Source organism: Prosopis cineraria, unplaced genomic scaffold, assembly GCF_029017545.1.
Source record: "Prosopis cineraria cultivar Desert tree isolate PC_DT_omini unplaced genomic scaffold, ASM2901754v1 PC7, whole genome shotgun sequence".
NCBI lineage: Eukaryota > Viridiplantae > Streptophyta > Magnoliopsida > Fabales > Fabaceae > Prosopis > Prosopis cineraria.
Genome location: NW_026555338.1, coordinates 30,140,171 through 30,165,411, shown reverse-complemented (window position 1 = coordinate 30,165,411; position 25,241 = coordinate 30,140,171). Strand labels below are relative to the sequence as shown.

Sequence of the window (25,241 nt, the reverse complement as noted above, 5' to 3'; positions counted from 1 at the left end):
CCGAAACATCATAGACATATTGATTTCCACTTTTTCCTCGTGAAGACGTGATTTCCCTGTAAAACACAAATCAAGATCAATCATAATTAATTCAGTGATATTGTCGTCCTTGTCAATTAGTAAACATATGACATACGTCACGTTTGAATATTAGTATATTCTTCAGATTTTTTTTGGCCAGGGAGTTGGATTCTCATTTTAGAAAATATATAAAAACAAATTTTTGTGAATTGAATGACTCCTTATTGTTTATTTATTTATTTTGGATAGAATGACTCCTTTACTATAGAATATTCATAATCCGCATATGATTACCTGCTATTTGAATAAATTAATTAGTATTTTCTTTAAAGTACAAAAATATCTGGTTTGAAGAATTTATGGGGAGAGAATGACAGATAAACTTTAAGGAAATCAATTAATTTAAAGTAAGTCTCAACATGCAAAACTTTAAAAATTTTTAAATTCAGTTTTCAATTTGTAATTTCATTATGATAAATTTATAATTTATTTTTAAAATTTTAACATGATTAAAAAATAAATAAATTTATTTTTCTTGTTAAAATTTAAAATATAAATTATAAATTCATCACAACGAAATTACAAAATTAAGAGCCGAATCAAACTTATAAATTTATGGAGTTTAGCACTTTGGGACATACTTTAAATTAATTGATCCTTTGAGACCTACTCCCTCTGTTCAAGAATATAAAATATTTTTAATTGAATCTCACTCCCAATAAAATAGTTATTTACTTTCAAACTAACCTTATCTTTTCATATTCATCCCTATTAAACATTCTATAATAAATATAAATTTATTATTAATAAGGGTACTTTAAAAAGAAGACAATAATTAAAACTCAAAAGATTCAAAATGCTTTACATTTTTGAATACCTAACTTCTCAAAAAATGTCTTATATTTTTTAATGGAGGAAATATATATTATTCTCCCTTTTGTAGACATGTGTGACTAAGGAGTAGTCCTTCACGAAAAGATGTTTTATTATTTAAAAAATAAAAAATAAATACGGCTTATTTTTGCTGGATCCTTTTATTTTAATTTGACTTTTTTACAGTATACACAACAATAATATTAATATAGCACTACTATATTAAAATGAAATCACGTATCATGATAAATTTATTATACACGTAAACAAAAAAAATGTCATTTTTAACTTGCTTGGTGATATTTTTTTTTATTTTAAATTTGAATGCAGATAAAAATACCTTTTGTATAGCTGAAATAAAAGACCTTTTCAGTTAAGCAAAAGGAAGAATTGCATTGCAGGCCCTAAATCAACAAAAATTTTTACTTTAAATTCAATATATTTTGATATTATACTATAGGCTTAAAGGCCCTTGTTATAAATTTTCTTGGGATAGAAAGTATAATTTTGCTTTTATATAATTTGAAAACTTAAATCATGTATAACACAATGTTCATGATGCATAATACAATATTCATGAATATACAACATAATATTGACCATATTTATTTGCACATACAATACGATGTTCATGGATACACAACACTATATTCATGAATTTTCAATACAATATTTATGTGTGCCAATGCATGAATATTTAGTTAAGAATATATGAACATTATGTTGTGTATTCATAAATATTATGTTGTATATTGTGTGTGTCACTTGTGCAATTTATTAAATCTATTGATTAATTATACATACACATGGATATTGTGTTATGCATCATAGATATTATGTTGTGCATTAATAGACATTGAATTGTGTATGATCTGAGTTTTCAAATTATATAAGGGCAAAATTATATTTTTACTTTTAAGAAAAATTGCAACAAGGTCCCTTAGACCTAGAGTGCAATAACAAAATTTATTGAGCCTATAGTGCAATTTTTTCCTCTTTTGAAGCCTGTAGTGTAATTCCCCCTAAGCAAAATGTGTGCTTGTCTCTCTGATTTCTTTTAAAGTCAATTGATTTAAAATATTTAAATTATTATTAAAGTTACATGAACATCAATAATGAATATTAAAATAAAATCACGAATCATGATAAATTTATTATTCATGTAAACAAAAAAAGTCATTTTTAATTTACTGGTTGCTATTTTTTTAATGGGAAAATCACATCCAGCCCTCCTCAAGGAAATTAATCACAAATAAGAATCAATGCAGAATGAACTATTATTAAAATGAAAACATGATTTATTTATTTTTAAATAGGTCTTATTGTTAATTCTTATCTGTGATTAATTTTTTTAATAAGAGATTGGATGTGATTTTTTTTAATTTTAAATTTGAATGTAGATAAACACCTTTTGTACTGTAGCCATACAAAAATGCCTTTTCAGTTATGCAAAATATGTTTGTCTCTCTGATTTCTTTTAAAGTCGATTGATTTAAAATATTTAAATCATTATTAAAATTACATGGACATCAATAATGAATTGTTCCTGATTTGTGCACTGCATTATGTCAACTTTCAAGGTCTTCGTTTCTGTTCCTCACAAGTCCCTGCTTCTTCAAGCCTCATGATTAATCAAGGTCTTTACCACTTAAATTTCATCAAGGTCGTCTTCTTAATTTGTCTCTTATCTTCATTGTATTAGCAAGATTGTTATGTTTGGTGAGATTTATTTGCAGTTAAATCGCTCTTTAATTGTTTTCAAAATTTTCTTCTGTAGTTGAACAGATGAAGTTGTAAGAACGTGAAGAAATCTGGGACAATCATTTTCTGGGTTGCATTCTGTTCTACTTATACATTCGCAGTTTTTCTTTCACATTTTACTTTAACATTTCTAATGCATGGTTTATTTGTCGCCGTTTTTCTTTGCTAATAGTAATACAGATGTCAATCAAATTTTAGGGCCAGTTTATTAACGTTCATGTGCTATTAATTGTTATCATTGTGAAATTTTTTTTTTTTGGATTAGCTTTGGATCAACTTCCTCTCTACTTCTTATCTTCAACATTGGATCATCAACTTTTAATGTTTGAGATTTAATATTTTTTATATAACAACATTATTTTAATATTAAATAATAAAAAAATAGATAAATAAATTTTAAACTGTTATAATTTAATTTGAACAATTCTCAACTGCATCCTTGCAATAAAAATATTTTATAAAATATTTAAATTAGATCTTGGTCTCAAAGAATAATGATATATATTATTTATTTTCTAAATATTTCACAAATAAAAAAAAATATTTTTAGACTTCTCCGACTGTATTTTTATTCATTAGAAAAAATCAAAATAAAAATGAAATTCTTACAAATAGTTCGATTTAATTCAAGAGAGTTAAATTATTCTGTTATAAAATTACTGACAAAATTGTATAATTCTTTTTTGGGTGAATACAAAGTATAGTTTAACACTTAATACTAATTACTACCTAATATTGCATCACTTTCAACATTAGGTATCGCTTATGTTTTTTTTTTTTTTTGGGGGGGGGGGACAAAGAGGTATCGCTTATGTTAAAACAATTATATATTTTTCATTATAGTTTTTGTATATATTGTGATACTTTGTATATTAGTATATTAATTATTTATGTGTATATTAAATTCGTAAATATTTAAAAATATATTTTCGAAAAATGTTAACATTCATTTTTGATATAAATTTTCCCCGTACCTAGTTTAATTTTCTTTCTTCCAGTACTATCAACACATTATAGCAAGTGCTCTTTTTCATTGAAGAGAAATTTCACAGAAAATCCTTGCATAATTTTTAAAATTTTGCAAAGGGTGGCAGACCGATGAGTGTATGTATGTATGTATTTATAATTAAGACTACCAAAACAACTTCACAGAAATGGTAGAGCCAAACCAAACTTCACCCGTGTCTGATTCAAAAGGGAGGGAAGCTTCACTTCCATCTTTGGATGATCTGATAGAGCAAAGTCTTGGAGACTTCGGGTGGAGACAACTCCTTCAATCTCTTCTTGTGTCTTTCACAATGTTCTTCGATGCACAACAATCATTTATCACCATCTTCACCGATGCTCACCCACCGTGGCACTGTACTTCCACCGATCACATCACTTGTGACCCAAAAAATTCCGACATCTGCAAACTTCCAAGATCTACTTGGTCCTGGGATGGACTCTCTTCTAAGACAATCATATCTCAGTGGAACCTTGAATGTGGTAGTTCTTTCATTACAGGTTTACCACAATCTTCTTTCTTCATGGGGTGCTTAGTTGCTGGGTTTCTTTTCGCCACCTTTGCTGATTCATCTCTTGGCAGGAAGAACGTTTTGTTTCTATCTTGTTTAACCATGTCAATTGCTTCAAGCATCATTGTCTTCTCCCCCAATGTCTGGGTTTACTCGGCTTTCAAGTTTTTGATTGGATTTTGCCGCTCCTCGATCGGAACTTGTTCCCTGGTTTTGTTGACAGAGAGAGTGCGTAAAGAGTGGAGGTTCCGAGTTGGAGTGCTTGAGTATATTTGGTTCACATTAGGATTTCTATCTCTGCCTGGTATAGCTTATGTTAATAAAGATTCCTCATGGAAGTCTCTTTACCTATGGACATCAATTCCTGGAATTTTCTATTCTATCTTTGGTTATCTTTTTGTTACAGAGTCTCCTAGGTGGCTTCTCATGCAAGGTCGAGAAAAAGAAGCCATGGCTACGCTCAAAGGAATCACTTTAACTTCATCAGGACTTGGTGGGACTGTGACTTCAACCCAATTATTAGTACTCGCCCAACAACAAAATGCTTCAATTTTGAACCTCTACTCATCGATCAGGGAACTGTTTGGAAAAACTTGGGCTCTTAAACGAGTTGTGACAGTTATGATACTTGGTTTTGGAATTGGAATGGTATATTTTGGCGTGCCTTTGAACGTGGGAAACTTGGGAGTCAACATATATTTGAGCACTGCCTTTAATGCTTTATTAGACATACCGGCTTTTATAGCCACCTACTTGTTGGATAATTGCAGAAGAAAGCCTTCAATTCTAGGTTTCTCCATAGCAAGTGGGATTAGTTGTTTGATTTGTGCTGTGATAAGAAATGAGCTTCATACAGTGAAGCTATGGCTTTCTTTGGTGTCATTTTTCAGTGTAGGTACAGCTTTCAATGTGTTTCTGATATATGTGATAGAGCTGTTTCCCACAAGTGTAAGGAACACTGCAACATCGATGGCGAGGCAGGCCATTGTATTTGGAGCCATATTCAGCCCATTTTTGATATCACAAGGAAGGAAAAATGACTTTTTCTCTTATGGCATATTTGGGGTTATGATATTAGGCAGTGCTTCTTCTATTCTATGCTTACCAGAAACCAGAGGAATTGTTCTATGTGATACAATGGATCAACAGGTGAGGAAAGAAGGGAGAAATGTGCAATGAAGTATTTATATATTAAACTCAAGTATTTATATCAGTAATGAAGTAACCTGGATCCTTTTTGTGCTGAACTCTGAGTCTCTAAACATTCTTGTTGATTTGCTTATGAAGAGAGAGCAGGGCTTTGAATTCCTACTGTGATAATGCTTAGATTTCTTTGGCGTGAACCTTGTACTATCTTCTCCATTTTAGTTCAGTTTATCATAATAAATTGACTTGGTAGTTTTATGTAATGAGTGCAATTCTATTTCCTATGGGTTCTCTTAGGTATACTAGGAGTACCATGCATGTCATCTGTACATTTGCCAATAAAATCATCCCACCTCATATTGATTTCATCTAATTTGTCATTAACTCTTTTTGTCTTATTTGAATCACTTTAAACTTATTGATGTTATATTTGGATGCATGTATATTTAGATTTGAACTGAATTCATTGTTTGGATAGTTAAAAATGTGTGAATTTGGATTTCACTCAAATCAAAATCTAAACATTGCCTTAGTCTATTTGTAATCTTAAATTCTTTCTAAGCCTTTATATTTCAAATTTTCAAGGAAGCCTCCCTCTTCCTTTGTTTCATTTGTCGAATTCACTACCTTTTCAACTTCAATACCACTACCTCCAGTCAACTTCTATGGGGATTAGACTATTGGTGTTGATTGAGACCAAACGACAAACTTTAATATAGACCAAACAACAAGTGACTATCAAGACCGAAATGCTAGTGATGATCAAGTTTGAATAGCCAGCGTAATTGAGACCTGACAACCAATACTAACAAGGACAAGACTGTTAGAGCCACTCGGGATCAAACCGTCAGGGCTGACTAAGACCGGATCACTAGCAACTATTAAGATTCGATGAAAGACTTCAATCAGGTCAAGATCAATGGTGCCAACCAGGACTAGACCACTAATACCGATTGAGAATGGATGACTAAGTTTGACAGTGATCAGACCACCAGTGCCAACCAAGACTAAATAGCCAATAACTATTGGGATCGAACCACCAGCAACTACCAAGATCAAACTGAAGACTTCAATTGTGACCAAAATGTTAGCGCCGCAGGAGATCGGATTGCCACTGCCGACTTTAATTCTTATTATTAATTTAATTAACACATTAGGATCCACTTATCATTATTTGATTGGATATAAATATATTAAACATATAAATCTAAGTACATAAGTTTTATCCATTAATTAATTCACATGAAAAGTGGCTCTTCAATTTTTCTTCCTCTCCTCTTTGCCATATCATAATCAACTCCTTTGAAATGAGAGTTATTAGTTTAAATCTTTTTCCCCCTCTCTCTGAAGCTTTGAAAATTAATGTATTTTAGTATAAGATAGTTTTTCAACCTAACCCATTTAATCCTAAAAGTACTGAGCTAGGGCTTAGGCAACACATTTAAACCTAAATTTATTTTAGGCTAGAATAAACTTTTAAAATATGTGTTTGGTTTTTAAAATTATAACTTGTATTACTTATTTTAATTTATACTTTAGAGCATGTATATGTAATATTTTAATATCAAATTTAATTTATAAAATTTTTAAAAACAAAAAATAAAAATTAACTTTCAAGTCCAACTCTAAATTTGATAAATAATAACCAAATTTTAAAAAAGTTAATTGTTAATTTCAAAATAAAATGATTCATGGGTCTTAATTAATATGGGCCAAGCCTAAAAGACTCAAATTTAAATAGGCTTCTTATCTTCTCTATCATCGATCTTTTTTCGTTTAGTTGTTCATATGATGTAGCAATGTAATTAAAAAAGAAAAAATAAATTACCTAGTTTGTTTATTATTTTTGCGAATAGAGCAAAATTCTCCTTCCAAACAATAAAAATAAAGTCTGATAATTTAAAATTGTTATTAGCATTCAATTATTAGTTATTACTTGTGTGTAGGGTGTTCATACATATTCGAGTTCATCCGCTAATTAGTTCGTAAAGGTTCAATGAATTTGAAGCTTTTATGGGTAAAACTTTAAATAAAAAAAATTGAATCATTAGGTTTCACCACCGAAAAAAATAGAATCATTAACTTTGATCAACCTCGCCTTATTTGAGGCTCCTACAATGAACAGATTTGAATTAGTTGGCAGTGATAGATATAAAAAAAAAATCACAAACAAAAATGACTCGCAGAATTTGCACATGCCCTAAATAATTAGTTGGCAGTGATAGTGTTATATATAGACCATATTAGTGAGAGATATATCCACACACTTTCATATCACTAAGTTGGGTTTGTAAACTCAATATGACAAATTCCAAAATTCATTTGCCTTTTTTCTCTCCTTTCTCTTTGTCTCTCTTGTTGTGAGTGATCATTCTATCCTTCCTAGCAAATTATATGATTCTAACATGAACTATAATATTATTGGACTTGTTCCCTCTGGTTCAGATCCTCAACAATCACCTAATTCACCTTCTCTCGCTTCTAGCAAAATATATTATTCTCACTTGAACTATAACATCAAGAGACTTGTTCCCTCAAGTCCGAATCCTCAATAATTACCTAATTCACCTCTTCTTGCTTCTAGCAAAATATATGGTTCTAACTTGAACTATAATAACATTAAGAAGCTTGTTCCCTCAAATTCAAGTTTTCAACAATCACTTAATTCACCTCCTCTCGCTTCTAGCAAAGTATATGGTTCTAACTTGAACTATAACATCAAGAGGCTTGTTCCTTCAAGTCCAAATCATCAACGATCACTTGATTCACCTCCTCTTGCTTCTAGCAAAATATATGGTTCTAACTTGAACTATAATAACATCAAGAGACTTGTTCCCTCAGGTCCACGTTTTCAACAATCACTTGATTTGCCTCCTCTCACTTCTAACAAAATATATGATTCTAGCTTGAATTACAACATCAAGAGGCTTGTTCCTTCATGTCTAAATCATCAACGTTCACCTGATTTACCTCCTCTCACTTCTAATAAATTATACGGTTCTAACTTAAACTATAACGTTAAGAGACCTGTTCCTTCAAGTCCAGATCCTCAGCAATCACCAAACTCGCCTCCTGTTTCTTCTAGCAACTATGGGACAAACAATCAATGGTGGCTGACTCATTGAAGGCTTATGCTTTGTTGGAGACCAGGAATGATGGTGTCTCTTGATGTGTCAAGTTTTCTTTAGCTTCGATGGTTGTGTGATTTTATTTGCTTTAGTTTCCTGTTCATGAATAGTTGGTCATGCGTGGTTGGTGTGACGTTGTGTCGTTTACGCCCTTTTTTTTTTATTGCATTGATAAATCACAACCTGGCCCACCCTGGTCCTTTGATGTGATGTTATTTTTACTGTTCCGTTGCTTTCGTCGTTTAATGGAATATTTATTCAGTCCCCCCCCCAAAAAAAAAAAAAAAAAAATCAAAGAGTGTATCTGTTGGGGGAAAAAACATCATGCGCTCTGAGACTAGCAAATCAAGCGTTTTGCAATATTGCCTAACATATATGTCTGATTACTCGAGTTTCAGGAATATTTTTCTCTCTGATTCATTTTAAAAAAGATAAATTAACGGTGTTGATCAGAACATATAATTAATATTTCACGCAAAAAAATTAGGAGTAATTAATTTCGTCTCAAGGTCATCAAAGTTTAAAATTCCCATGGGACAAGAAACTCATACTATAGTCTAAATTATTATTGCACAGATTTCTGATATAAAATTTTTCTTTATACGGGCTTAAGTGTATTTTTTGGTTAAAAATTATAATTATTTGATGGGCATGATTTAGGTATTTATCTTTATATAATTGATATACTTTTATTTAATTAAATCAAAACAAGTGTATTTTAATATGTTAATAATATTAATGACAAGAGTTTTTTATGGAATAAATAATCTTAAATTAACAAGACATATACAATTAAATTAACAATACCATATCATTATTAAGAACTTAAAAAAAAGGCAATTTAAATATAGATAGACAACTTCAAAAAAAGCCCAACAACAACAATTTGGACCCATCCAGGTCATAGTGTCGACCCAAAAACTATAAAGAAAAGAAACTAAGAGAGGAGAGAGAGATGTATCAGAGAGAGAGAGAAAGGAGGGGGACGAAGAGCCTGAAAGTCATAGTGGTTCTGGTAACATGAAGAACGCACAGAAGTATTAGTTAGAGTGTTGTTGTTTATTAGTCAAATTTGGAAAGATCTCTCTCTCTCTCTCTCACACACACACACACAAATTAGAATATCTTTGAAGTGCAAGATTGATTATTAACTCCAACACTTCACCTGAACCCTTATCTCTTTAATTATGATTATATCTGTACCTTTTCTTCTTCTTGAGGGTTGAAAAAACTGTTATTATCTTTGCTTTACCTCTATATTCACTCACACTCTATTATAATGAAGTCTAGTATTCGTGAAGCTTTCAACTCCTATTAGAAACACTAGACAAATCGTCCACTTCACTGAATATATATAATATTATAATTTCTAATGTAAGACCCCAGGACATTTTTGTATTGCAGAAGAAATTGAATTGGCAGTGGAAATAATAACAAATGTTTTTTTCCCTAAAAAGTGAATTGAATTTGCTTAACATCTTTGATAATAACTGCAACAAGAAAAAAAAAAAACTTTCATTCATTCAGACAAGAAAACATCGACCCAAGGATGTGTATAAATATGTACATAAGGCGCTCTGAAGGGTTAATGTCAAACAAATGGGTTACCCAAAATTCATAAGAAACTAAGAAATAATATTGGATCAGATCAGATTGGAATAATTAAGGTTTCTTACAGAATAATCACAGAGACAATTCTTGTGGAATGTAAAGTTTAATGACTTCAACAAGAGACCAATATGGCTTTGTCAAAGAACTAAAACACTATTAGAAAGGGACTAAGAGTATGCCAAGATCTCTGCATATATGTATCCGACCCCTAAAAAATTGCAGCTCTAGAATTTTCATCTATATATGACTTCTTGAGTTTTGAGTTATGTATAAAATATCCTTTTCCATATTAAAATTTAACACTGAAAATAAAGTGAGGCCATGTGCAAATGATATCTTGTTATTAACTAATTACTAATCAAAGTGATATATATGCATGTTAATGCAAATAACTTTCTTAAATTTACGTCTCAACAGTGAAGTAATGTGTCACTACCATAAAAAATAAAAAAATAAAATAAAAAAGCCTACAAGAACGTTCCTTTAAGAGCACTTACATATAGAGGAATTATGACCGGCTCACATATGAAGTCTTGAATTTAAGTCTGTGTGAATAATGCATAAAACATCTTCAGGAAAGTTACCCCTAATTGAGTCCAACATCTGATCTAGTTAGATAGTAATATATATATATATATATATATCATATATATCAAGGCTATGATGAAGATGATTATCATCATATTTGTACTAAATCTAAAATTCAAGCCCTATCTTCTTCGTTATTTCTCTTGTCATTCATCACATACATACATACATACATATATTCAAAAACCTGCGAAAGAATTCGATTGAGGTCCTTGTAAAATTATAAATTAATATAAACACCAACGTGATTACCATATTATATATAAAGAAATTCTTGTTTCTTGCTAGCTATCTATCTTGGGGGCATTATATGGGACGTTGTTTTCTTGGGGGCATTACTGAATTGTCATCAATAAATAAATGGTAAAAGATTCATCACAACATTGTGATATGTCATGTCAATAATATATAGTATTTATAATTTCATTTTGATTCCCATTTTTTTTCAATTACTGTCACGGATCGCAGTCAGGTTAATGAATTGACCAGGAATTAAGCAACCATTGTGATTCATATAACAAAACGAAAAGCCAAGGCCCGGAAGGATTGTAACTAATTTATTTAAAATTAATTAAATCAGAAATAAAAATTATGAAACTTTCTCAATGAACACGTAACAACACACAAATACATCGTTTTGTGGGGGCAAGACAACAACAATAATTGTTGTATTAACCATCATAAGGGTTTATCAAACTCACATGCATGGTTTCATGAGCTATTGTCATGATTGATTAAATTATTGGAATTCTGGTTATTTTGAAGGGGAAATTAATAGTTCACTTACTTATGTTTAGTCCTTTTCCCTTGTATATTCCGACCTCTTGGTGCCTCGTGAATAGATTAGGAGAATATTACAAAATAAACCATAATGATTGTAAGAAAGATTATTAAAAGTACAAATGATTTGAAAGGTTAAATGAATAATTTTTCTTCAGAGGGACCATATATGGACAATTTCCACGGCTATCATTATAAGCAGCTATTATGATAATTATTCTGTTTACTATTGAAGTTATATTAACAGCAGATGAAAAATTGACGGAAGTGACTCAATATTCTTTAAACAAAGTCTGCACTCCGAATCTTGTAAATAATAAAAATATACCAGCTATGAATGTTACCATTTAAGTCTATAAAAGATAGTTCAGTTTTTAAAGATTCAGATCTATAAGTCTGCATTTCTTAAATTGACCATGTTTTAATTAAGCTCCACCCTCATTGCCAAAGCTTGAGACTAATCTTGAAAGGCTGCATAATTTTTTTATTTAAATTTTAATTATATTGATATATAATTTAAAAAATTTTCTCATTTTCATATATCAATTCAAAAATAAAAATTAACTAAACAATTTCAACCATGTTATTTTGTAATATCAACTATTTTAACTAAATAATTTTCAACCATTTCAATTCACATGCTAATTTAAAAAAACAGAGAAAAAAATGCAAGGTCTAAAAGGGTTAACTCAAGCCCATTCTTTAAAAAAAAAAAAATTTAAGGATGGAGCTTGAAAGTCTTTTTATGAGAAAATTTTTTCTTTTATCGAAACCCGGCCCTCAAAAAATGCAGGGCTTAAACGGGTAATTTAAAAGATCCTGTTTTTATTGACAGCTCTAAGTTTACACATGAATTTGTGTTCTTCATTTATATGAATTAATTAAAGATGATTTATAAATAAACACAGATGTAATATTTGGTATGAATATAAAGGTAACCTAACTTGTACGGTCCAATATATAGGACCAATTACTAAGATAACCAAATTATTCTCAGTCGTTAAAATATAGTTTCTTATAGAGTTGAAAGACCCACCAAAGTGGACTTAATCTACGACCCCAAAATCCCAAAATGTGTGTTTTTTCCATAGTCTTACGTGTGAGTCTGAATATAATCAATTATTCACCACGCTCATGTTTTTCCCTTCTGTTGACAATTCTCATGTAAGTGCGTAATTGTGACTCCTCGAGATTACTTTTTTCTTTGCAAATTCATGAATGCGTTGGGAGATCGATTAAGCTGTAAATGCTTCTTGATGAAGTTATTATATATATTTGGGCACTGTCGGGGGTAATATATATTAAAGACTCTAGTCTAGTGCGCTTTAATTTTCAATAAAAATAATTATCTCATGAATTACTCTTCAAATGAATATTAATTCGTTAATATGTAAAAGACACTCAATTAGACGTTTGAGAGAGACAGCTTCTCATGAGTGAACCTGAAGTTTCGATTCCAGCTCATTTCTCATTTCATGATAACATAATGGGACCGTTTCATTCTTTCTTTTCTCTTAACTTTTCTTTCTGTTTATTCATTTAATTATTTGTTTCTTGGATAGGCGCATACTCTATAATCTTGATTAATATTCTTGACTAATTATATATCAATCTTGATATTTTTTTTATCATGTGAGCTGACTGTTATTTTTGTTTGGCTAAATAAGTTTTGTATTTTTGATATAAAATTACATTTGAATTCTAAAGAAACCTGATTGATTTTTCTCTCACAAGATTTGAACTCAAATTTTGTTTAAAAATAGCAAATGTCCTTTATTTGACCCAATCATAATTTTCTATCAGTCATTAATTAATTACAGAGAGTTTTTTTTTTAAAGAAAAGTAGGATAAAATTTTCATAATGAGAAAGAATGATACATAACAAAAGCTTCTTTCAATAGTTATATTCAAGTTTTTTAGAACAACACAGGGAATTGAATTGTCCATGCACTTGCGTATCCCTCTGTGTGACCTTTACTTGTATTGGACAGTAAGTACCAGGAAATGTTAGGGCTTGGATGTACGTGGGATTAATTATTATTATTATTATAATTATATGATTAAATGAATTAAAATAATGTGTGCTGTTATATATAAATGCTCAGATGGGATGCTAAATTGTATATTGTCCAAGAGCGGCAAGAGTATTGTGAGTAGAGTGAGAAGATCAAGATTCAAGAGTGAGATCGATGGGACATCGTTGCTGCAGCAAACAGAAGATCAAAAGAGGTCTCTGGTCTCCTGAAGAAGATGACAAGCTCGTCAAATTCATTTCCACTCATGGCCACAAAAGTTGGAGTTCTGTTCCTAAACTTGCAGGTACCACATGTATATATCCTCTCTCTCTCTTTCTCTCACATATTCTTTATTACCACCTTATATATATATATATATATATATATCTTGTGATGCATTAATTCGTTGATATTATATATGTGTGTAGGGTTGCAGAGATGTGGGAAAAGTTGCAGATTAAGATGGATAAACTATTTGAGACCTGACCTCAAAAGAGGTTCTTTCACTGCCGATGAAGAACAAACCATTATTGACGTTCATAGGATTCTGGGAAATAGGTAACACATCCATAGCTTTCATCTCTCAAAAACTTTATTACAATCTTTTGGACCGTTTTGATTGTAGCTGCCATATCACATGCAAATGCAAATAATTAATTGCTTCTGAGTCACTTCACAAAGGATTTAATCTTTATGTGTGGTCTATTATTCATCTATACCATTGCGTGTTGTAGCAGATCTTTGTTATGACTTGTATCAGTATAATCGCAAGATTGTATTCATATCAGTTGATGCAATTAGAAATGTCAAACATTGAGCGAGTCTTAAGTTTAAAACTGTTAACTACGGTCAGTGCATTGCAAATTATGAGTGTGCTAAGTTAAATTTTTGGGGAAAAAAACCTGTAAGTTTCGTACTCGTAATAATGTATTTGAAATTAAGGTCCAATATGAAAGAAGGAGAGATCGTGCATTATTATTATTATTATTATTATTTTTTAAGTGTTCATTAGTGACTGCTCTTACTTGTTTGGTTTTTCTCATACTATGTTCGATGGATTTCGGAGTTTGCTGCCTTCTCTGCGCACTGCTCCCTAATGGTCAAAATCACAGCCCTTCTTTTCAGCTAATGGGAAGAGTAATTTTATTTGATGGGCTAAAATGAAGGGCTGCAATTTTGAGCATAAAAAGAGAAGCAGACACTCTAAATTCATGGTTGACGTCGTTCCTTGATCCGAATTAGAAGATTACACTATACGCATAAGATTTTGCGTGCGTGCGTGCGTGCGTGCATACACTGCATACACACATTCATACATATGCATACATATATATAATGCATATATTCAAGTGAATGAAGGATTTTGTGTGGTTGCAGATGGGCTCAGATAGCGAAGCATCTACCTGGGAGAACAGACAACGAGGTGAAGAATTTCTGGAACTCATGTATTAAGAAGAAACTCATTTCTCAGGGCTTCGATCCGCAAACTCACAATCTTCTCTCTTCTCATAGACGATCCTCTCTTCCTGTTTCTGTTTCTTCTTCCTCTGCCACTAACAGTCATAACAACAATGGTTCCATCTTCAGACTGATTCATGAACCTGAGAATAATATCAATCTTCAACCTTGTAGCTCCAGTGCCGTTTTCTCCATCGAATACCAACAACCTAATAATGTCTCTAACGGTAATAATGTCCTCGAGCCTCATCATAATTTCCCCTTGGAACCATCCGTTATTAATGCAAATATTCCTGCAACCAACTTTTCTTCCTGCATCATCAAGAACAATCATGATTGCTTATCTTCAGTTGTTGGGTTGTCTGAGAATATTATTGAGAACCGATCATCATCAGCATGGGTTTCTCAGGATGATAATGCTGAAACTGATCAGATCTTCAGATCAGCTCATACATTGTTAATGGAAGGAGGAATTGGTACTGAAGCACACTTGGAACAAGAGAAGGACAAGAGAAGTACTACTTCTACTACAAATAATATTAGTATTAATAACAATATTGAGCAAGTCAGAGGGGAAGACGATAATAATAATAATATTAATATTAATATTAATATTAATAATTGTTTGGAGGGGTCAAGTAATAACTTCGACTTTGGGTTGTTGGAAGGTGTACTTAACTCTGAATATATGTCTTATGACGTTCTCTCCTCCATGGATGACCTTGCAGCATGGGACTTTTAGATCATGCAGCGCAGTCTTTAATTTGTCATATATACCTTTTAATTTTGTTTATATTTTTTATTGTAATTAACTTCACTCATCTATCAACTTGTAAGACATATCAATGTATCACATAAGAGGTATATATAATAATACTTTAGAGAAAAATATTCTTTTGTTAAGTATTGCCATTATATGTGCAATATATATTTGTAAATTACTCCATACCACAATATAAAGTATATTTTAGAAGTCTGTTTAGTCCAAAATATAGGATATTAAGTAATTTTATAATTTTTTATTATATCCTTATTTTATTTACTACTTTTTTTAAAAAAAAAGATGTATTAGAATTTTAGTTGTCATTATTAAGGCATTTATATAAGATATTTAATGAGCATATAATTAAAAAGATGTATAATTTTTCAAAAAATTAAAATTTTTACCTAGCTTTTTTTTTCTTCAGAATCATGAAGTTGTTACTGCCCTATATTGCAACCCATAAAGAGTACATGCATTTTTTTTTTTGCATATAAGGATACGGCAAACCATGTAATGAGAATAAGTTCTAGTCATGTTTAAAGCCAATAGTCTTTTACAGTCATCCAATGGTTCATGTAAGATGGTAACCTTAAAGTTTTCCAAATAAAGTCTACAGGCCAGGAGATCGGCACAATTATTACTTCTTTATACACGTAATCAAAGGTGATCACCCAATCTTTCATAGCAAAATCTCTAATTTTTTTGATCGTGTCGAATAAAGGATGAGTTCTAGAGTATTTGTGATTGATGAGTGACAAAACCTCCATTAAGTCTGAGTAGACATTAACATTTCTTAGTTTTTCATTCTAGCAAATGTTGAGACCTTAGTAAATTCTCATAAGCTCTATAGCTGTGCTAAGATGGTAGCCAAGAAATTCGTGAGGGCCTTTAATACAATTACCCTTATCATTTCTGTTGATATCTCTACAAGTGGCAGTGCCATTTATGCCAACCAAGTCGTTAATGTCGAGTCTAACCTATTTAAATTCAAGAGGATTCCATTTGACTTCATATCTAAAGTCACTTTTGTTCAAGTGATTTAACTTGGAAAGAAACTTTAAATCATTGTTGATTTGTTGAGTGTTGGAAAAAGCAATTTCACTGTCCTGTGTCTCATCTTCAGAGAAGAGATTTTTACATTTAGTTTTTCAAATGTTTCAGCAAGTTTGGGCAAAAAGTCTTTGCTAGGGTATTCTTTTAGTGTTCCAACTACCAGCTTCATTCTATGTATTCCAAATTATCCAATCTTACAAACTAAGAGTAAAGGAGGTGTAAAGTTTTGTAGGATTGACCAATTTATTACACACCTCTTTAGCTTCTTTACAATCTCTCAAAATATGAACTAAAGAGTTAGAGGAGTTACAACCAAAAGGGCAGGAACGTTATTGATGAGGATTTCCATTAGTCTGTGTGTGGTTGTTATGTAGTCCGTTCCAAGCAACCTTCTAAAGGAAGTATCTAATTTTTTCATATGTGGGCTACTTTTTAATTTTTGACCAAATATTAGAGTGATTTTGATCCTCATGAGTCTCCATAGCTCTACTAGCAGATTTGATAGAAAAGTTGCCATCAGAGAAAGGCCTTCAGAAAGGAACATTATCTTCACTCTGTTGATTAGGAGGTTGAACAAGCAAGCTCTCTTTATCACATCGGAGTGAAGGCAGCAACTTAAGATATTAACATTTCATCCTCTTGTGTTATTGCAAAAATCCAAAATTCTAGCATGAAGAATGTGGAAACCGGTATTATGGAAAGCATATTTAACTAAAGGCCTTGGAAACAAAGACCATTTACCAACTTTCCAACGAATATGAAACATGAATTTATCCCAAATTTTACATATACTATTCTAAGTATAAGAGCAAGAGTTAGGTTTAACCACCATCGGGATTATGTATTTGTTGCATTTGCATTTGTTATGAAGAATTTTCACCCAAAAACAATTAGGTCTAGTGATGAGGTTTCAATAAAGCTTTATGATAAAGGTCAAATTGATTTTTCAGCTCTTTAAGGCCAACTCCCCTATCTTTTTTTATCCATGGTGATGTAATTCCAAAAAAATAAGATGAAGTTTTCTACAACCATTGCATGCATTTTCTTAAACCTTTCAATTTATGAAAGCTAGAAACTTGATTGAGTGGGCTGATTGGATGTGTGTGTGTGTGTGGGGGGGGGGGGGTGATTGATGTACGTACGAGTTAGACTAATATTAATGCCAACAAAAATTGCTTGCAAGAAAGCGAAATAAGATGTTCTGCCATGCATTGTGGAACATTTAGTTTGGAGTTGGTTGGTAAAAAGGTTACTTTCAGACCACGTATATTCTCGTACAACTGCGTGTCTTCGTTTAAAATAAAGCATATACGTTTAATTTATACATTCTTATAAATGTGCATGGAAATAAAGTTTGAGTCTAGCAGGTAAAATTAAAAAAAAAAAGCTATCAAATATATTTTTCTGAATTGTATGGGTTTGAAAAATGAATCATATTAATCACGATTTATAAATTATATAATTTATTAAAATGTTTATATTATACATATAGATAAAAATAGAAAAAATATGACTTTGAGTTATTGCATTTTACTTAAATTTTATTATAAATCTTTACACATTTTTTCAATATTTTATGTCGGCTTATACTTTTATTTTTAATATTTTATGTCTCAATATTTTTATTTTTTAATAGTTCCTATAACGTTGTTTAGTGGGGGACCTATACATAAAAAAAATGAGAATCCAAAATATTAAAAAAAGTTCAAGACTCAAAGTGTTTTTTTTTTAATATGATAATACACTCTAAACTTCTTAGTCAGGCGAAAAAAAGGGAAAAATCTGCTCAGAAGTTATCCGCAGAATCAGAGGGCGCAAGACTTATTCTTAAACCATTTGTGGGGCCTTTTGCACTCATTTTGTCCATGCATTTTTATTCATGCATCAACATTAGTGACATTTCAATTAAAAAAAAAATATTGTCACAGTCTTGACATGGATCAGACGTAGACACTCTTAATTAGTTCGTATAATTATAATAGGGGGAAACTAACATTGCTAGTCCCTTATCGCTTAATTAATCACAAGCGTTTGTGAAAATGACTATACACGCAGGGACGAATGCATGGTGGGCCCTGCCCCTCCCCAACCAGATGCCTTGTTGGAAAATGGGTTTTAGGGGTATTTTGGATTTTTTTTTTCTAAAAATTTAGATGAGACAAAACTCGATAAGGTTAGAGCATAATCTTAAAGCTCAAAAAATATTTACAAATATATCTATAAATAGCCCACCAACAAAAAATCACATAAGGGAACGAAATTTCAAGCCACAATCTTGTGGGTTATATGGGCCAAATTTTTAGCAACTATATCAACTTGTTTGTGCTTTGAAATTTTTTTGTTTTCTCATAAGTACCATCCTTTTAAAGATAGTTATATTCAAGACACTCAAGTTTTCAAATATTAAATATAAATACTTTTTTTTTAACAAAAATTTAAACCTTAATTCATTATATTATAAGGGACCAATCACCAGTTGGGATATTTAGGAATTTAGGTGGGGCTATCAATGACAACAGTGTAGGCCCAAAAGAAAATGGACTCTCATGATCAACACATGAAATGACCTAGGCCCAAGATGGCATGTAATTCGAGTAAAGACAAGGATTGGGTCTATTGTATAACTGTTACGCCCGTGCGCTTGTCCAATACCCCCGTGGTCGTCAAAACGCAGGGCCTTTCATTCATAAACAATAGAGAGCCGGATTTTGGCTAATTGAACGGTCAGGGTTGCATCTCCATTGAGAAAACATTCAGATATAGAAACGCTGCGTTTTAATAGTTGAAAGACGTGGCTTCACTCTGTCCGTTGATTGCGAGAATGACCAGGAAGAAGAATCGAACCACTCTCACTTCTTCCGCGAGAAGTATTGAAACCGAATTACGCAATGGCTTATTCTCAATATTTGTTATCTCTGTTTTATATGCACGTGCTTTGAGATTAATCAACAGATATGTTTGAGTCCGTGGTTGTTCGGAATTTAAGATAAACAGTGATAAAAAAAATAACAAATGAAGTATCAACAAGATAAAAAAAAGTAGATTGAAACATATATTTTTGTTCTAAAAAAAAACTTTGCTAATCCATTTGCATTCCGAAGCAGATCAGATACAGCAACATTATGTAAGGCTATAGGAAAAGAAAAACAAAATAAATAAATAAATAGGAATGTCAAAACCCCACCTCCAAAGAGAGAAAACAAAAGGAAAAACATATGTGAACGAGCCCCCTTGACTCAACATACTCCTATTTAGTACAATACATATATATATGGGCCCTTCTTGGATTTGAAAAAACAAACAAATCCAAGATCGCTTTGTGTTGTGATTAGAGCCACAAGACGAGTATACCTTTGTGTAAATGAAATAGTGTTGGAGCTGTACTTTAGAGTAGTGTGATATCATCATATATAGGGTTAGCTAGTAGGTATTATAGATCAGTCTAGCATAGGGAGAGGCAAAGAGTTACAGTCTTGATGAGAGCAACACAAGGAGATGATCTCTTCTAGAGTCCCACTCATTGTACTGTTGCAGCTCTTGTATTTGTCGTATACCATGCAATCATTCATCATCATTTGTTCAGGTTTCATCAATGGCTTCGTCTCTGCAAAATTTGTCTGAGGGATATCTTCCAGCTCCAATGATGGATATGGAAGTTGATAGTGCATTCCAGCATACATCTGGAGCTCCATTTCCTGCACCAAACAACATCAAATCAGATCTACTGTTCCATTATTTATTTATTCTTTCAAAGTAACATATCTATGCTTACTATGCCTCAGACTTGAACTTCAATACTCATGATGACTCTCTAAAGACCAGTTCTGATATATATATATATATATATATATAGTGAAAGATGTGAATAGTTTTATTATGATCTTTAACAATAAGAACAAGTTAATTAATGAAGATAATTGGTGAGAGTGCAGGTATAATACATACTCTGCTCTGGGTACAAAGAAGAATGCAGGACTACAACCTAGAGAGTTATTTCACTGAAAGCTTGGTCAATAATTTGAACTAGCCACTTAGATTGAGGTTAAGTGGGGCGCAAAAGATGTTTGTACTTATAGCAAGACTAAAAAGAGGGGAAAATTGAAGAAATCGAAGTCCCCAATCAGATGCATAGATAGTGCTATTCTTTGTAAAAACTAAGATAAAGGAAGCTAATAAAGAAAATTGAACATTGTGTAAAGCTAATAAAGAGAGAAAAGAAGTGCCAGTTAGCTAGCTTCAGAATTCATATCTCATAATTGAAAAGAAGATCATTGTTGATAGTAAATGAAATGACTTTTGCTAAAATAGGCAAAAGACCTAGCATATATAAAGACTGTGATTAAAGGTAAAGATCAGTCAGATATGTTTGAAATAATGGAATAAATTACTTTAGTTTTAGAAATCAACGTATCATCAGCAACTTGATGATGATCATGATTCATGAGGTTAAATGGTGGAGGGGAAAAAGATGTCTTCACTTTGAAAAACGTTTAATTTTGAGTCAGTCAAAAAGAAAAGAAGTTATGGGAGATGGTGAAGAAGGGAAAGCCAATTAAATTAGAATGTGTATATATCAGTCCAAATGAATTTTAGAGAAGGAAGCTTTACGAAAAGATAGGAACTTCATCATACTTGCAACTTTTGTTACTTTAAGATCAAAAGAGAGACCTCAAAGACATTTCATGTGGGCCACACCATACATAGTATAAAATAAATTAATCATTTGTGAATTTTTGTTTTGGCTTAAAGATCTGGAAGTTTTACACATTTATTATGCATTAATTGAGGTGTGAGAGACAAGTTTCAAACTAACAAAGCAGATTGACTGTTATAATTAATATGAGAGGAGAGATACAGGAAAAGTTAAATACACTGTAAGGAAATTATTATAATTAAGTATGACAATTATGAAATTAATCTTAAATAATGAAAATTACATGATTGATTAATTTATATATTTTTATAAGTTAATATATAATCAATTTAATTCAAAAGAAAAAATGTGGATTGCTCACCATTTTAAGGTGTTCTGTAAGAAAAACATAATGAATAATAAGACACATCTAGATGGCTTCACTTATGTCCATCTTCTCTTTGTTATATACTCCCTCCGTTTTTATATCTAGAAAAAAAATTATATCACACAATTTAAAAAAATTAATTAGTTATATTAATTATGTTTGAAAATAAAAGAATTAAATTACAATATAAAGCATTTATAAGTGATAGTTTTTCTACAAATTATAAATAATAAAATTATGAAGGGTAATTTAAGAAATTTGTATTAAATGCCTATTGAAAAATGCAATTTTGTTTATATTCAAGAGAACAAGTTAAAAGTAATAATTTCTCTTATAAATAGAAACGGGAGGAGTATATATATGTATATTAATTATTTAAAGTTTCAATATACTTAATCAAGAATTAATGATATCAGATCTTGCTATATATGGCCCGGCATGCTTTTTTGTTCCCAACATATATTATAAGTCATGCTAACGTCTAGATAATGACCACCATGGCAATAAGATCAAACGACTAAACATGTTTGTGAACAGATAAAGATGGATTTTGAATTATAAAGTGATACCTGAAATAGACTTGATGAATAGTCAATTCCAAGGGAATACGGATTAGCTGCACTATTTGCTTCATCAGAAGCAATTTGGGCTTGAATATCATTATCTGCTATACCAGGTTGATGAGTAGGAGTGCCTTGAGTGAGATCCGAAGATGAAGCATTATCGCAAGGAAACTTATTATCATTAGAACGTTCACCATCATGATTATTATTATTCAGCATAGTTTTCTCATCTGCAATTTCCATTTCTCTAGATACCTCAAACCCACTTGAATCCTCCCTTAATCCTTGTTCTTCTGCGACCCACATGTCAGACTTAGTTGCCTTATTCTTTGCAGTATTTTCTGTTTCCTCTTCTTCCTGATCTTCTTTTGGTTTTGGGATTTGGATCGTCTTCATGAAGACACGACATAATGAATAAGAATCCTGTCATGTATACATGCTATAATGTGTTAAGAGATTGTCAATAAAATTATATATTCACGTGACTTCACTAACACGAGAATAACTAAGCTTTGTTTGTGTGAAAACATGGTTTGGCCTTTTATAAGCCATTTAACCTTTCGAGTATATATACATAGATAAAAACTGTGTATCTATAGCGTAAACTTTTGATGATGTTTTGTTCATGGACGTGATGAATCGGAGAAAAGAGTGATATATATTTAAAAAAAAAAAAGGCAAGTTAAGAAAGAGAGTGGGAAAATCAAAAGAAAAGGGATGCAACAGTAAGAACACTCTTCATCCTCATGCTTGATCGTAACCTATATATTCTTTTATAAAGAGAAAAAGAAAAATAAAGTTCTGTAAATCATCATAAAGAAAAAGAAATATAAGAATATTAGTAGCGGCATGTGCATCCTTGTAGAACAAGATGCAAAAATATATATGGTTTGTTATAAACTCTGTATAGCCTCAGGCTGAACATAAACAAGGGGTCACAGATCAATATCTTAAAGTACCCAAAAAATCTTCTGTGAGCTAAAGACCAACTTAACAAAGACTAAAGCAACACCGAACTTCAGGATCTTGTCTTGTCCGGTCTTTAGATCGTGATTAACTTTTGTGGCTTTTAATGGTTTCTTCTACCATCGGTTCAGTCACCATATGTAATTATTATTCGCTTGACTTGTACAGGAAAAAATCAACTCTATTCCTCGCCTAATGTACTCCAAGATGCAGAACAAACAACCAAATATAATATCCATATATTTTAAGGTTTGTCATATATCAACTCCCTTAATTTTATCAAAAACCCTAGTTTGGTTAAAAAACCTTAAGATTATATCTTTACAAGTTAATCTGAAGTCTTTTATAAATTATTCAAAAAAGAGAAAGACCTTCAAGGAGGAGGAAGAAGGAGTAGGGAGGGAATCAATGAGGCGATACTCATGCATGACCCAGTTGGTTCTAATCCCATGTGGTGCTCTTCCTTCGTAATAAACCAACGTCTTCTTCATCCCTACTTGGCGTTTCTGAGACTGAACTGCTCTATCTTTCCCTGTGGCTTTCCAGTATCCAGCCCTCGTTGCCCTGTTTGTTCTTGACCCATTTGGATACTTTCTATCTCTTGGACTGTAGAAGTACCACTCCATATCCTTGCTTGGCAAGAACGACTTGTCTGTATTTTTTTTTTTTTTATATGAGTTTGAAAGAATCAATATGTAAAAAAACTCGTAATTAAAGAACCATGATGTATACATGTCTTATATATAGAAACAAGAACTGTGTATATATGCAATTAAAAACTAGGTGTACCTGGCAAATCCCATGGTTCGCATTTGTAAAGATCAACTTCAGGGATAATTTCAAGTTCTATAGAACGGCCTGTGATTTTTCTTTCCAAATAGTAAGCAACGAGTTCTTCATCTGTTGGGTGGAACCTGAACCCAGGTGGGAGACTCATCGGTGCCATTCTAACTTGTGAGAGAGAGAGAAGAGAGGGAGAGGGAGAGGGAGGTTTGGGAATTGAGAGGCAGAATATGTGAAATAAACTAGCATGTACGACACAGAACTAAATAGGCCACTGTTGAGTCCCGAGTCTTATGAACTACACTTGAAAGTCCCGAGTCTTATGAACTACCCTTGAAATCCAAGCATATTACTAGATACGTTGAAAGAGTAGAGAAGTATGGCAGATTCAGCAATTACGGTGGGAATTGAGGGATAAAAGTGTGAAAAACGGACAGTCTAAGGTCATAGGAAGAGAATCTAAGAGCAAGCAAGGGGGTCACTTGCATGTGTGAAAACGCAGAGAGGGGATAAGAAGCTTCTCTGCTTTTAATTTGTCCGCTCACAAACTAACAAAAATCAAAGGCCTTCTTAAAAGACTGAGTGGGCCTTCACGAACCGTCCATACTCTTCAACACGCAATACTATGCCTAGCTATTTTACAGCATTAAATAATCATACTGCGCCCCAGAATATTTTATTACAGTGTATCTTAGTCATTAAAATATTACAATCATACCATACTATTATATAGGTATCAGCTTGCTCGTAAAATATTTGATGTGCATGTGCTAAAATATGTGTCTGTGGATCGACATCTCTATACGGGCATCAGGCATGTGTGTTCTATAGAATACCATCATCATTCATCATATTCTTTGCATTCCATGCAAAGTAGCATTAGCTAGGTATGCAGAATCTCTTACGTTCTGTAACATCAACATGTGCAAGTTGATTTTTTTCCGACTATTGAGGTTACCCAGGATAGGATCAATCAGATCTAGCTAGCATTAGTTAATTTGAGGTGCTTTAACTTTGCTTTTGGATTATATATGACAATATATATATATATATTAGCCTAGCTATGCATATGATTTTTAAAAGAGTATTTTGTTTTTTTAATTTTTTAAAGAAAGACAGACATCATGTTTATGCATTGGTGGAACTTTGAGATAAGCAGCAGTTTCATGACTTATAAATGCTGTTTCTTATATT

General features: G+C 31.7%; 3 protein-coding genes across 4 annotated transcripts; 2 read left to right on the top strand and 1 right to left on the bottom strand.

The window, feature by feature from the left end:
* Nucleotides 1-3,809: 3,809 nt before the first annotated feature.
* Nucleotides 3,810-5,581, top strand: LOC129316716 (organic cation/carnitine transporter 3-like). The gene is made up of 2 exons (XM_054961109.1): nucleotides 3,810-4,476; nucleotides 4,579-5,581. Exons 1-2 carry the CDS (start codon nucleotides 3,810-3,812, stop codon nucleotides 5,349-5,351), a joined length of 1,440 nt encoding a protein of 479 aa, XP_054817084.1. The 3' UTR covers nucleotides 5,352-5,581.
* Nucleotides 5,582-13,568: 7,987 nt separating this feature from the next.
* On the top strand, nucleotides 13,569-15,801 carry LOC129315225 (myb-related protein 308-like). Of its 2 annotated transcripts, none has more exons than XM_054958797.1 (3): nucleotides 13,569-13,744; nucleotides 13,869-13,998; nucleotides 14,818-15,801. In XM_054958797.1, the coding sequence occupies exons 1-3, from the start codon at nucleotides 13,615-13,617 to the stop codon at nucleotides 15,638-15,640; spliced, it is 1,083 nt and encodes a 360-aa protein (XP_054814772.1). In that variant the 5' UTR covers nucleotides 13,569-13,614; the 3' UTR covers nucleotides 15,641-15,801. The 2 variants fall into 2 exon arrangements, with proteins under 2 accessions (XP_054814772.1, XP_054814771.1); XM_054958796.1 differs by having other exon boundaries at nucleotides 13,569-13,753.
* A 3,975-nt stretch (nucleotides 15,802-19,776) lies between these two features.
* Nucleotides 19,777-24,507, bottom strand: LOC129315224 (NAC domain-containing protein 54-like). Its single transcript, XM_054958795.1, has 4 exons — nucleotides 24,054-24,507; nucleotides 23,636-23,916; nucleotides 22,305-22,721; nucleotides 19,777-20,409 (listed from the first exon to the last, which is right to left on the bottom strand). Exons 1-4 carry the CDS (start codon nucleotides 24,208-24,210, stop codon nucleotides 20,152-20,154), a joined length of 1,113 nt encoding a protein of 370 aa, XP_054814770.1. The 5' UTR covers nucleotides 24,211-24,507; the 3' UTR covers nucleotides 19,777-20,151.
* Between the last annotated feature and the right edge of the window lie 734 nt (nucleotides 24,508-25,241).

Excerpts from the sequence above, each read along its gene's own strand:
- LOC129315224 (XM_054958795.1), bottom strand. The coding sequence starts at position 24,210 with ATGGCACCGATGAGTCTCCCACCTGGGTTCAGGTTCCACCCAACAGAT. Across the intron at positions 22,722-23,635 it reads CTTCTTCCTCCTCCTTGAAG|GATTCTTATTCATTATGTCG; the intron begins GTCTTTCTCTTT and ends TATACATGACAG. Across the intron at positions 20,410-22,304 it reads ATTCATCAAGTCTATTTCAG|GAAATGGAGCTCCAGATGTA; the intron begins GTATCACTTTAT and ends TGTTTGGTGCAG.
- LOC129316716 (XM_054961109.1), top strand. The coding sequence starts at position 3,810 with ATGGTAGAGCCAAACCAAACTTCACCCGTGTCTGATTCAAAAGGGAGG. Across the intron at positions 4,477-4,578 it reads AGGATTTCTATCTCTGCCTG|AGTCTCCTAGGTGGCTTCTC; the intron begins GTATAGCTTATG and ends TTTTTGTTACAG.
- LOC129315225 (XM_054958796.1), top strand. The coding sequence starts at position 13,615 with ATGGGACATCGTTGCTGCAGCAAACAGAAGATCAAAAGAGGTCTCTGG. Across the intron at positions 13,754-13,868 it reads TAAACTTGCAGGTACCACAT|GGTTGCAGAGATGTGGGAAA; the intron begins GTATATATCCTC and ends ATATGTGTGTAG. Across the intron at positions 13,999-14,817 it reads CATAGGATTCTGGGAAATAG|ATGGGCTCAGATAGCGAAGC; the intron begins GTAACACATCCA and ends GTGTGGTTGCAG.